Here is a 12,005-nt window from a genome sequence, read left to right on the forward strand (position 1 = left end):
TTCAGTTTGTATGAACTGGCTTCATTCATATCCACATTGCAGTTCATTGTCAGTGTGGCCATATGGAAATGATGCTACCAATTTTCTGAATTCTCGATTATCCCAGTGTTCTGGTTGACCACACTTAATAAATGTGGTTGTATTGCAGAGCTGTTTCCCAAATATGGCTTTTCCACTTAGGATGGCTTTTCATTCTGTTTTTCTCTCAACAACAATGGTTTTTCTAGACCAGCCATCAGGGAAGCAGTAACAAAATGCCCCCTTATTTGAACTGGCTAATCTGGCATCATTGCATTTTGTGCTGGCTCTGAGACCTTAATTTCAGCTAAAGTGTCCTTTAGGAAAAGACCCAAGAGGTGACTGCCAGTCCTTTGCCCAATACAGTTTCCCATCCTGCCTTGTACCTACTATTTATAAAAGTTTTGGTGTTTATAGATGTGGGATATAATGGCAGGAATCAAGAAGTATTTTCACGTAAGTATTTAAAAGGCCTGTGATGGATTACCATCTTGCTGTGGAATTTGCATGCTTGTTTTCTTTTGGATGGAAAGCTTCACTTATGAACAAGAATTAAGTGAACAGTGTGGTTCTTCTATATAAGCTCTCATATGAATCTTTGCCCAAATACAGAGTATAAGGGAATCCATTAACAGCTAGATGGTAGAGCCATTAGCTTTTATAGCCAAGACTGTAAAGATTTAGATCTTTAGCTTCAGGGATTTGCTAATCGCAATTTCCAGACAGGTTTCTGAGGAATGATACATTTTGACTGTTTGGTTTACTTAAAATATTTATATCTCACCTTAAAAACGGTGCTCAGTGCAGCTTACATCACCAAAGCTAACAGCAACACCCAGAGACTGGTCATAGGCAAAACAATCTTAAAACTGGGAGTTGTCTCATTAAAATTAATCAGCCTAACTATAATGTTTTCAATAAGAGGCAGGATACTTGGAGAAGGGGGAGGGGGGATGATGGACATTCCTTAGTAGGGAATCCCATAACACCTCTCCCACTCCAGTTAGATATCTGACACATGGGAGTGATCTGTGTAGGGAGGACACTGAAATTGTAAAAGGTACATTTAGAAATGCCTCTCATGAGGCCATGAAACCAGGAATTTAAGCAGCAGCTTGAAGCTACCTCTTTTTCCCTTTGTGTCATTGTACTGTTACTTCTATGACCAGACTGGGGGATGTTCATAACTCTTCCCACTAATTGGGCTCACATTGCTATCCATAACATTTGTCATTTATCTGTGCCAAGTATAGGGCATTTTTCAGTCTGGTGTCCTGTTTGGTGGGTTGCCCTGTGCTGCTGGTTACTAGAAATTTCTTTTGTATAGGAGAGAAGGGATGCTTGTTTTAACTTATTTAATACCCCTTGATGCTATGGCTGTGATATAATGTGAAGGACAAGTTCTCTTGTCCTTGTATAAAAATGGTTTGATAGCTAGTAAGTAGTGAGCTAAGTTACTGTTCAGCAAAGTATTTTCTAAATTTGCCTTCCCCTGTTACTCAAGTGTTTTATAAAGTTGTTTTTGACTTTGAGAGGATGACCTCTTTCAAAAATGTGACCTCTTGCTCCAGCTCCATTTATAGACTGGAAGTCGGGGGGGGGGACTGGTCCTGGTCCTGGACGTTGGCACTTCCCCACAATTAAAATCGGGGGCTTGTTTGTGATGATGGTGGCTTCCCAATGCTTTCTTGCCACCCTCCCATCTTTTTCAAAAGGCATGTTGTGAGCATATTGACAAAATAGTTATACATGAGCGGAATATCTGTTATTCTTCAAGTTATTGTAGTTTCTTAACATTCTGATAGGAATTCCATTAACAGATCAAAGTTTCCATCCTGGTCAGATTTTATTTTGCAGCAATTGTTTCATTCTGCCTCACTTTTTCTCTGTTGTCTCTACTTGTGCTATTCATGGTAGTTGTGAAGACTCCTACTGTTAGAAGTTATTTGCCTTGTCAAGAGTACTACTCTGTATTACTTTATTGCGAAAGACAGAACATAGCATAGTAATCTTAGAATTCATCAGGGGGCATTTACAACACAAGACTGAATAAGTTGCTTGTGATTTTTATTGTCTTAATCTCTAGATGTATGAAGCAAAAATATCTTTTTTGTTGGGTGGTTAGAAAATACCTGCAATGCACCATTAAAAATAGTTCAGTTCTCTAGTTGCAAGACGTTCAACACTTGACCTTTTAGATTTTGGTGGGAAACATTTGATATGAGTACCCTTGCTGTTCTTTTTAAAGGATTGGAATTCAAATTTTGCAATGGTGGCTGGAAAATTTGAAGTTCATTATGAGGAAATATAGTGTAATAAAAGTCTTTAAAAAAACAAAAAAACAAAAACCCAAACAAGTCAATTAGCACAGAAACATGCTCTTTTTTATGAACAAACATTTTTTAGTTCAGGGTGGGGAATCTTTTGCTAAAGTACTATTATTTTTCATGTGCAAATGTAGAGCATGAATAATTCTCCATGAAGTTCTTCTGGCAATTTGTTTGGAATTTGCATGCAGAGCTGGATCAATACCATTCAACATTCTACCACCCACTTACACCACAAAATCTCTCTTGCAGTATTTTTTTACTCCGTGCTTTCAATGGCATGTAACATTAAGCCATAATTTATAACAAATTTAAAATTTCACTTTCATGTAAAAAGTTCCGGCATCATTCCTTCCCAACTCCTCCTGCTGCTTCACCACAGAGAAAACAAGCCAGGGTCTGCTTCTCATGCCATCTAAACCTGGGCTTGTGGTTTGGTTTTTCTCCAAACAACAAACTGTCAGCCTTGAAGAGACCTTGGTTATTATTGCTTCTGGAGGGAATCAAACCACAGTTTTGGACAACATGGCAAAGTAGTAGGAGTTTCAGTAAACTTCTGAGCAGCATGCACTAGTGTACTGCTACTTCGCATTAAACAATGGTTTGTTTTAGCCTATGGTTTAAATACGAACTAGACCAATGTTTGCAGTACCAGATGTCTGATTATAATCTAACATTGGCATGAACAAATTATCTAGAACAATGAGATTCGTATGGCTGATGTGTAGTCCTTTTACCTCAACAACTCCAGGAAATTGGAAGAGGCAAGAGACCAAAAGCTCCCCCCGCCCCCGTGGCTGGTGAGGTACTGTTTATACACATACCCTTGGTTAGTGCAGTGGCAAATTACCATATTGCTAAAGGACTTACCATGTGGTGCTCCTTGGCTGGGATCCACTGATGTGCAGAATGGTTTTCATGTATCCAAGAAGACTTTGGGATTAGGTTTCTTGAACTGCGGTCCCCCATTGACACATGGTAAACTGCTTTTGAAAGTTGGCGGGGGACGGGACTTTCAAAAGCAGGTTTTGATAAGCTCTGGTGAACGTCTGCTGTTCAAGGAAGGAAATAAAAAAATCCCACATGGCATTACTAATGTAAGTCTTTGGAGCCCAGCCTTAGGCTTTCATCTTGCTCCAGCTTTTGATTTAAAACCTACCACCTCCTTGCAGATGTGTAAGCCATAATGTAGTTATGATTATCCCGAGGTTGCTTAATATGTATGGTTACTGATATTATATGAACTCAGTTTTGGAAGCCCAAAGCAGTTCTTCCTTAATAGTATATGTGCATTTAATTTCTTGTATCTTTATTCTGTGCCCCTCACTGGTGGGACAAGGCGTAGTAATGCCTTCATTGTTCGTCAGCCGTCCTGGTTGGTTTTTTTAGTTTCGACCTATTGCCTCCATTCTTTTTTTTAAAAAACAAAAACAAAATAACAACACAAGTGATTTGGTTATTTTTTTCAACTTAACAAAAAGTTACAAAAAGAACAAAAATTATATCCAGCCACATAGCAAAGAAGGATATTGAAGCCCAACTTCAGTAATTCCAAAATTACAATGCAGGATTAAGATAGTGCTTGCTATACCATTCTTAAATTAATATCATTTACATTCCCCCATCCCCGCCCCAAAACTTACACGTCTCCTCCAAATGAGTCATGTGACATGGAGGGGGGAGTATGATAACACTTACTGATACTATTCCTGACTCTTGCATGTCATCCTACTTTCTTTACACAATAATAATTGTATACTTTACCTATTTTGCTTTCCCTCATTGACTCCCCCTATTTTCTATCAAACGTAAATTTCTATTTTTGTTGGTTTCTGACTCTTGTCTTGGTCCCTCCATTTCACCACACATGAATCTTATTAAACGCTCACACTCATGTTGTTGTTTTTCTCTCTGAATCTTTTTTTTTAAATTTTGGACTCTTATGAGTGGAACCAATTTCCTTTAAATATTCACTTGGCCTCTTCTCAGTATCATTGTAAAAATTATTAAAAACTCCTAGCTCGTCTTACTCATTTCCCTCTTGATGTAGTGCTTGGATTTCTTTTGTATTGTTTTATATTTCTAGGTTAATTTGAATGCTTTCCTTCATAGAATCATAGAAGTGTACAGTTGCAGATTTGGAAGGGACCACAAGGGTCATTTAGTTCAGACCTCTGCAATGCAAGAATGGGGCTTGAGATTGAGTCTCATGCTCTACCAACTGAACTATCCAACTTTCACTCTTTCCCAGCTTGGGCAAAATTTGAGCAATTCCCCTCTGTTTCTCATGTTTGTTTGTTTTAAAAAAAGATTGTGAGTCTGTAGGCAGTTACTCAGCAATATATTTTAAAAATATCTATACAGTGCCTGGTGCATCCTAAATAATAAATAAAGATGACAATTTTGTTTGTGGCTTATCTGCTTGAACAATCCTTTCAGGGATTTCCAATTTAAAATGCTAAGATACTTTGTATTTGGCAAGAGGTGTGGTTTCCTAGCTCTGGAGTACCATGTTATTTGTGTCTTGAATAGCTCTAATTGGCCCAAGCAGTGGCCTAGAGTGGGGGGTGCAGGGGGGGCCGGCCGCACCGGGCGCAACATCTGGGGGTTAGGGTTAGGGGGCGCAAATCCACGGGTTAGGGGGCACAAATTACTTGCCTTGCCCCGGGTGCTGACAACCCACGCTACGCCACTGGGCCCAAGAATTAGGAAGTGTGCAAATTCAGTCTTGTTTCCCAGGTGGGGCATTTTAGGCTTTAAAGCAGCAGACCTAGAACTTCATTCTGCACTGGATTATATCTAGTGGTACAGTCAGGCAGAGGTCCTGGGCCCCACTCAGAATGAGCAGGAGGCCTCCCCAATGGAGTGATGCTGGCCTTGGAGCAAGTGAACTAATACAAATTAAGGTTTGAAGAGACACTCTCCCCTGTTAAACCATTAAGTCCAGAGTCTAAAATAACTGTGCTGCTGGTTCTAGTATATGTCTGAATGGGAGATAGTTCTGTTGCAGTCCACCTTTGTGGGTTGTGCCCTCTTGGATGTTCAAAGTAGACTGAGCATGGCATGTTGAGCCTTGTTTAGCTTAGCCAAACAATGAAGAAAGGGATAAATAATAACTTTCACCTAATATTTATAGTCCATGTACAGCCGTTAAGAGACTCTACCCACAACCTGACAATCCAAAGCTGGGTTTATATCCCTTTGTGTCCCTTTGCTGGCTAGACATTCTTTATCCAACAGAATCTTACATGCTCCTAAAGTGTGTTAGTGTGATATTTGCAAATCCTCTTTCACTTTCAACACTCTGAGCCTTTGGAGAAGTGGCTGCAAATGGGAATGGGGAAGTGGCTGCAAATGGGAATGGGGAAATGGGCTAAAATCCCTTGCCCACCCTTCCCACTATTGGATCAAAAGTGCCTTCCATAAGTGGAGGGACACTATTGGATACAACGCTATACCTTTCTACTACTTCATTAATAAACCACTTTTATAAGAGTTATTTTTGGAGATCAGTTTTGCACCCACCAGGACTGTGTGTATGCACTGGGCGCTGAGCACAGGGGGCACCATCTCACAGCCCACTAAGTAAGGGGCTAGGCTTTGGGAAGGAGGCATGAGGGCTTTGACAGGGTCCTAGAGTCCCCCCCCCCCTTCTCAAAGCCTAGTTAGGTCCGTATAGTTAAAGCTATGGTTTTCCCAGTAGTGATGTATGGAAGTGAGAGCTGGACCATAAAGAAGACGGATCGCCAAAGAATTAATGCTTTTGTACTATGATGCTGGAGAAAACTCTTGAGAGTCCCATGGACTACAAGAAGATCAAACCTATCCATTCTGAAGGAAATCAGCCGTGAGTGCTCACTGGAAGGACAGATCCTGAAGCTGAGGCTCCAATACTTTGGCCACCTCATGAGAAGAGAAGACTCCCTGGAAAAGACCCTGGTGTTGGGAACAGTGGAGGGCACAAGGAGAAGGGGACGACAGAGGACCAGATGGTTGGGACAGTGTTCTCAAAGCTACGAACATGAGTTTGACCAAACTGCGGGAGGCAGTGGAAGACAGGAGTGCCTGGCATGCTCTGGTCCATGGGGTCACAAAGAGTCGGACACGACTAAACGACTAAACAACAAATATGGGAGAAGAGGGGCCTGAAGCTTCCTACTTTGGTAGGAGCTTGTCTATATATAAATGCTTCCCATGGCATCGTAGCTGCACTTCCATGTATGTTTCCCAAGATCAACCTGCACATGCATTAGTGGAATCTGTCACACAGTTGTTTGCAAAATGGTGTTAGGTGATCTGGGGGGGGGGGGGTTGGAGAGACAGTATGGGACAATGCCCTGTACGAGAGAACAATTATCCTGCCTGTTCTGGAGCTATGCAGGAAAATATCCATCCTTGGGGAAAGTGGTGTCATTGCCCTTTGCTCCCACAACTGCCTTTCCTGGAGTGAAACTGCTAAAGGCTATCAGAACTCCCTTGATTTATGTGCCAAAAGTTCCAGTTCTTCTGCTTGAACTACCATGAAGCAAAAATGTTATCTTCCATCTCGTTTTCCCATTTCCCTTAGATGAACTAATGAGTTTCTGTGTGCCAGGTTTCATGGGGGTAGCTTAATGGCATGTGCTGTATTTTTGGAACTTGCTCATAGAAATACTGGTTATTCGCACTAAGTGTTTTTCTAATTCCTTTGTCGCTTTGTAGATGTATCTTTGGCTCTTCAATTCATTGACACAGTAATCTTTTACATGAACCACTTTCAGCGTTCCAACAAGATACATACATCTAATGTTTTGTTAATCAGAAATAAGGGTTGTTTTTAGAGGTTGAAGTAACAAACTGGGTTGAGCCTTGCAAGGATCGACTGCATCTGAAAAATCAACATCGATTTAGAAAAAACAAACACTTGTGCAACATTTAAATCCATCTGTACTCAGAAGGGCATTTATAATGACAGCGGATTTGATTGCAAATTATTCATGGCTCCTCTGGTGGAACTTGTTTGCCCTATTGCAGACAAGTTTCACAAGAGCTGGGCCGGGGTGGGGTGGGGGGACGGGAAGAGTTATTCATGCTTTGTCCTTGTTGATATTAGGCATCCAAAAGTTGCCTTTTTGAGGGTAGATGCCCTTAATGGCAGGATAGACACCCAAAAAATAAATAAAATACAAATAAACGTTGCACTCCTTGTGTCTCTCTCCTTCACTAGTGGAACAATTCATTAGTTAACTATGGCCTTGCTTTCAAAAGACTCTCAGTTGGCATTTTTTCCCATACTGCTTAACTAAATTTGCAATTATGTCAGTCTTCCAGAATGTCCTGGCTTTTCTTAGCGTGTTTCACAGACTGGGGGGGGGGGTGCACTCCTCTGGCATGTTTTGGTATGGCATTTACGTTTTAATGGCCTGTACTAGCATTGTCTCCCCGTGCATTTAATGACAGTGTTTCCATATCAAACGGTTATGCCTTTTTCTTGTCTCTTTTATCTGCTTTGGATCGCAACTTGTTTGGAAAAGAATGTAAGTAGACTACAATAGCTGAATAAATTGTGTAGGATTTGGTATTATGTTTTGATTTTCCTATTGTCTTTGGGGATGTTTGACCTTAACTAGGAACACTTTGATGTGTTTACCTAGCATTCCATTGTATGGCCTTTTAAACAATACTTTCTGGAAAAGCTTCACAAACTGATTCGACCACAACCTCAGTATGCCAACAATGAGTATAAATGTTAAGTAGTTGGTGAATTTTCTTCACAGGACCTAAGTAGTCCTTGATTTTTAAAAACAACAACGTTTTCCTCATGTAAGGAAAACAAAACAGTGAAGTAGACCAATAATAATAATGATGATGATGATACAGTGGTACCTCAGGTTAAGAACTTAATTCATTCTGGAGGTCCATTTTTAACCTGAAACTGTTCTTAACCTGAGGTACCACTTTAGCTAATGGGGCCTCCCACTACTGCTGCATCGCTGCCGAACAATTTCTGTTTTCTTCCTGAAGTAAAGTTCTTAATCCAAGGTACTATTTCTGGGTTAGCGGAGTCTGTAACCTGAAGCGCCTGTAACCTGAAGCGTCTGTAACCCGAGGTACCACTGTAATATCTTTATTGTCAATGTACAACCTGTGTACAATGAAATTAACAGCCTTGCTGTTTATGTTGTATTCTTGTATGCTGGGTAGATGAACCTTGTTTCGTTAGGAGAGGAAATTACTTTTGTATAGAAGGAACTTCACATTCACTTTTGGACTTAGCAAAGTGTCTGTCTTCAGTCTATAGGTGATCCTCCAGTTGAAAATTTGAAACAGCCTAGAAATCATTTACATTTTCTCAGAGTTTGTTTTTCCTTTCCTGACATGTTTAATTTTTAGAGAGTTGTTGTTCTTTCTGCACCTGTCTATTCACTCTGTATCTCGGAGGAACATTGTGTATTGCATAAACACAAGCTAACAAATGAAAAAACCCTCTTCTTGTGGAACAGCACTCCTGGGTTGTTGTTTTTTTAAGGTTTTAAAAGTCCATGCACTTGATTCCTGAATGGAAAGTATATTGTCCCCTGTTGCATAGCTGTGGTATCTTAAGGTTAAGAGGAAGGGTGTGAAATCCGCCTCAGCATGAATTTATTGCTAGTATACAGTACATTTATCTTTGTATCCTTAATGTCAGCATGCTGCCTAGTAATAGGTAATTTACTACTATAAAATTAGATGTGAAATGTGATGCATAGACATTATTGTTTGTATATAATTTGTATCCATTGCACCTGTATTCTTTGGCATATATAAACCAGTTTAATTTAGGTTCTTGTGCTATTGTCAGTTTGGCTCAGTTGTCTCTGATTAATTGCCAGAAGTGCATAATAAATAAGTTGTTGCTCAACTCTTCTGTTTAACCAGGTGCAATATTAATTTTTGTGTTACATGGAAGAGCTTATATTACGCCACTGAAAATAAAATTGTAGATTGGAAGATTGAGTGCAGCATGTAGCTATTTGCATCTTATGAAATCTGTGCTAACATAAGCTTAGAGGTTCCACCAGAGCCATTGTGCAAATACACAGAGATTTTTAAAGGGGGGGGGGAGAGTCTGTTTTCAAGTCAATTTTTCAGGGCACTCTAGGCAATACTTTTTTTCTTCTAGATCAGGGGTGGGCAACATTATCAGGATCCGTGGTCACCTTTCTTGGGGGAGGAGGCATACTGAAGGAAGTAGAGGTCTGCAAGTTGGCCTGCAGGTTCATCACTTTGTTCTAGAACCAGTCAGTTAAGGTATAACATTTAAACAGATGGTGCTCGAGTTTTAAAGGAACCTTTGATATTCTGACGGTTTTTCCTTTTAGATTTCAGAGGCACGTGAACTTCAGGAGTCTACTCCGCCACCATAACACTTGTATTTTTAATACTTTCTAGGTACATGTATTGGACAGACTGGGGGGAGACACCTAGAATAGAGCGTGCTGGAATGGACAGCAGTGTTCGGAAAATAATTGTGGATTCTGACATTTACTGGCCTAATGGACTCACCATAGATCTTGAGGAACAAAAGCTTTATTGGGCTGATGCAAAACTGAGTTTCATTCACAGAGCAAATCTGGATGGCTCTTTCAGGTATGTGGCATGTGTGTTCGTGTTCTTTCCTCCTCACATAAATTTTACGTTTCTCAAACTGTCTGACTACAGTGGTACCTTGGTTTACAACCATAATCCATTCTGGAGGTCCATTTGTAAACCAAAACAGGTTGTAACCCAAGGCGCACGTTCGCCAGTGGGGCCTCCAAACAAAATTTGTTCGTAATCCCCCCCAAAGGGGGGGGGGTTCTAATCCCCAAAAAGGTTGCAAACTGGGACACGCACTTCCAGGTTTGACGTGTTTGTAATCCAAAATGTATGCAAACCAAGACATATGCAAACCCAAGGTACCACTGTAAAGGTTTTTCATCATCAAACCATACAACATTTGCTATGAAACTCAAAACTCTCATTGTGTTCAGACTTACTGGTGCTTGCTCTTTTAAAGGAAGATATGTTTGACAGTGGGTTGCTTTTTAAAAAATAATGCTGCCATAAAGTAATGTTGCTATAGTTCAGAACATCTGATTGGCGTATTTTGCCACTTGGATTGTAAAAAGCAACAACTAGCAGTTAGCTTGTATCACACGCTTAAGGGATGTTGTTGAAAGGATCTAGGAAGCAAGTGTGATATTGGGAACCCTCTACCCCTCCTCAAGACCACTGCGTTAAGCAAGGATAGCGGCCCTGTACGGTGTAACAGTATTTAGATTCAGAATTCCTGTCTGCTCCTCCTGGTAGGCATTGCTGTCAGTGATTTGAGATACTCTAGATTTCCCCCTATGGGCTCTTTTGAGAAATCCCTGGCCTTGGGCATTGAACATTGTGCAGTACATGCCCATGTTCTGTGGTCAACTCAATTCCTTTGCATCACGAAATGAAGCTGCTTTTCATATTGTACTACAAACTAATAAATTATTTCAGAGCAGTAATGGAAAATACAAACAGGCTGTTTTCACGTCTGAGTGTGCTTTAGTTTCGGTAGTGCTAAATAAGCTTGAAAGAAGTAAACCTTTTATGCTGCAAAGGCTGCCACAGTCACCCGCTTCTGTTACTGGCTTGATGGTGTTCCAGAGCAATTCGCATTCTGCATAGTGGCTTGAATTTACTGTAACAGAAATCAGCTGGAACTAATTATTGCTACAAAAAGAGCAAGGTGTTTGAAGGCTTAGAAAAATGGTTGCACACCCATGTGCCTTAAAATAAAATAAAATTGCAGCCTCAATGTATATATTTTTGCATGTGTGATGATTCAGCAGAGAGGGTTGAAGTATGGTTGGGATAGCTCTAGGTCAGTGATGGCCAAACATGGCCCTCCAGCTGTTTAGGGATGATGGGAGTTGTAGTCCCAAAACAGCTGGCGGGCTGAGTTTGGCCATCACTGCTCTAGGTGAACTGATGTGCTGCTGTTTATGGAAGTTAGTTGTCTTTTATTTAAATCTTGACTGAAGCCTTTAAGGAGCTCACATCTTGGCTCATGGAATCGTTATGGCAACTAAAATGCTTTTCCTCCCACAAATCTAGGCAAAAAGTTGTGGAAGGTAGCCTCACACACCCGTTTGCACTGACGCTGGCTGGGGATACTTTGTACTGGACGGACTGGCAGACTCGCTCCATTCATGCCTGCAACAAAAGGACGGGAGAGAAAAGGAGAGAAATACTAAGTGCACTATACTCGCCAATGGACATCCAGGTTTTGAGCCCTGAAAGGCAGCCGTATTGTATGTTTCCTACATTTATTTGCTGTAGTTTAGGCATGTGGAGTGGGTGTGGTTTTAAATCTGGGACTTTGGGAGAACACCCAGGAACTTCAGAGAGAGAACATAAATGATTCATCTCTTTGATGCAGATGTTAGCAAGCATTGTGAATGAATAGCAGGTTAGGCAGAAATTTAGCTTGGCTGTGTGAGTTTTAACTATCATGTCCTCAAATACTGGATTTGACAGACTTACGTGCCATGGTGCTTTCAACTGTTTTTTCTGCCTCTATGTTTACTGAACACTAGCATGTATATAGCCAACGAGCTCAGAATTGCTTGGAAGCAAGCTGAAGCTCTTCTGCACGCAACATCTCATCCTCTGACGTCTAGA

General features: G+C 40.7%; 1 protein-coding gene across 2 annotated transcripts in view; it reads left to right on the top strand.

Moving 5' to 3' along the window:
* The window catches only part of LRP5 (LDL receptor related protein 5), a 117,169-nt gene that overhangs the window by 34,665 nt on the left and 70,499 nt on the right, over positions 1–12,005 (top strand). For both annotated transcript variants that reach the window (XR_014568127.1, XM_083756101.1), the window contains exons 3-4: positions 9,756–9,953; positions 11,439–11,635. Coding sequence is in view for 1 of the 2 variants with exons in the window: in XM_083756101.1 (XP_083612227.1) it covers positions 9,756–9,953; positions 11,439–11,635 (395 nt within the window). In the remaining variant the exon portion in view is untranslated. The remainder of the gene's footprint in view (positions 1–9,755; positions 9,954–11,438; positions 11,636–12,005) is intronic.

This window comes from Podarcis gaigeae, assembly GCF_964106915.1.
Source record: "Podarcis gaigeae genome assembly, chromosome: 1".
NCBI classification, from domain to species: Eukaryota; Metazoa; Chordata; class Lepidosauria; order Squamata; family Lacertidae; genus Podarcis; species Podarcis gaigeae.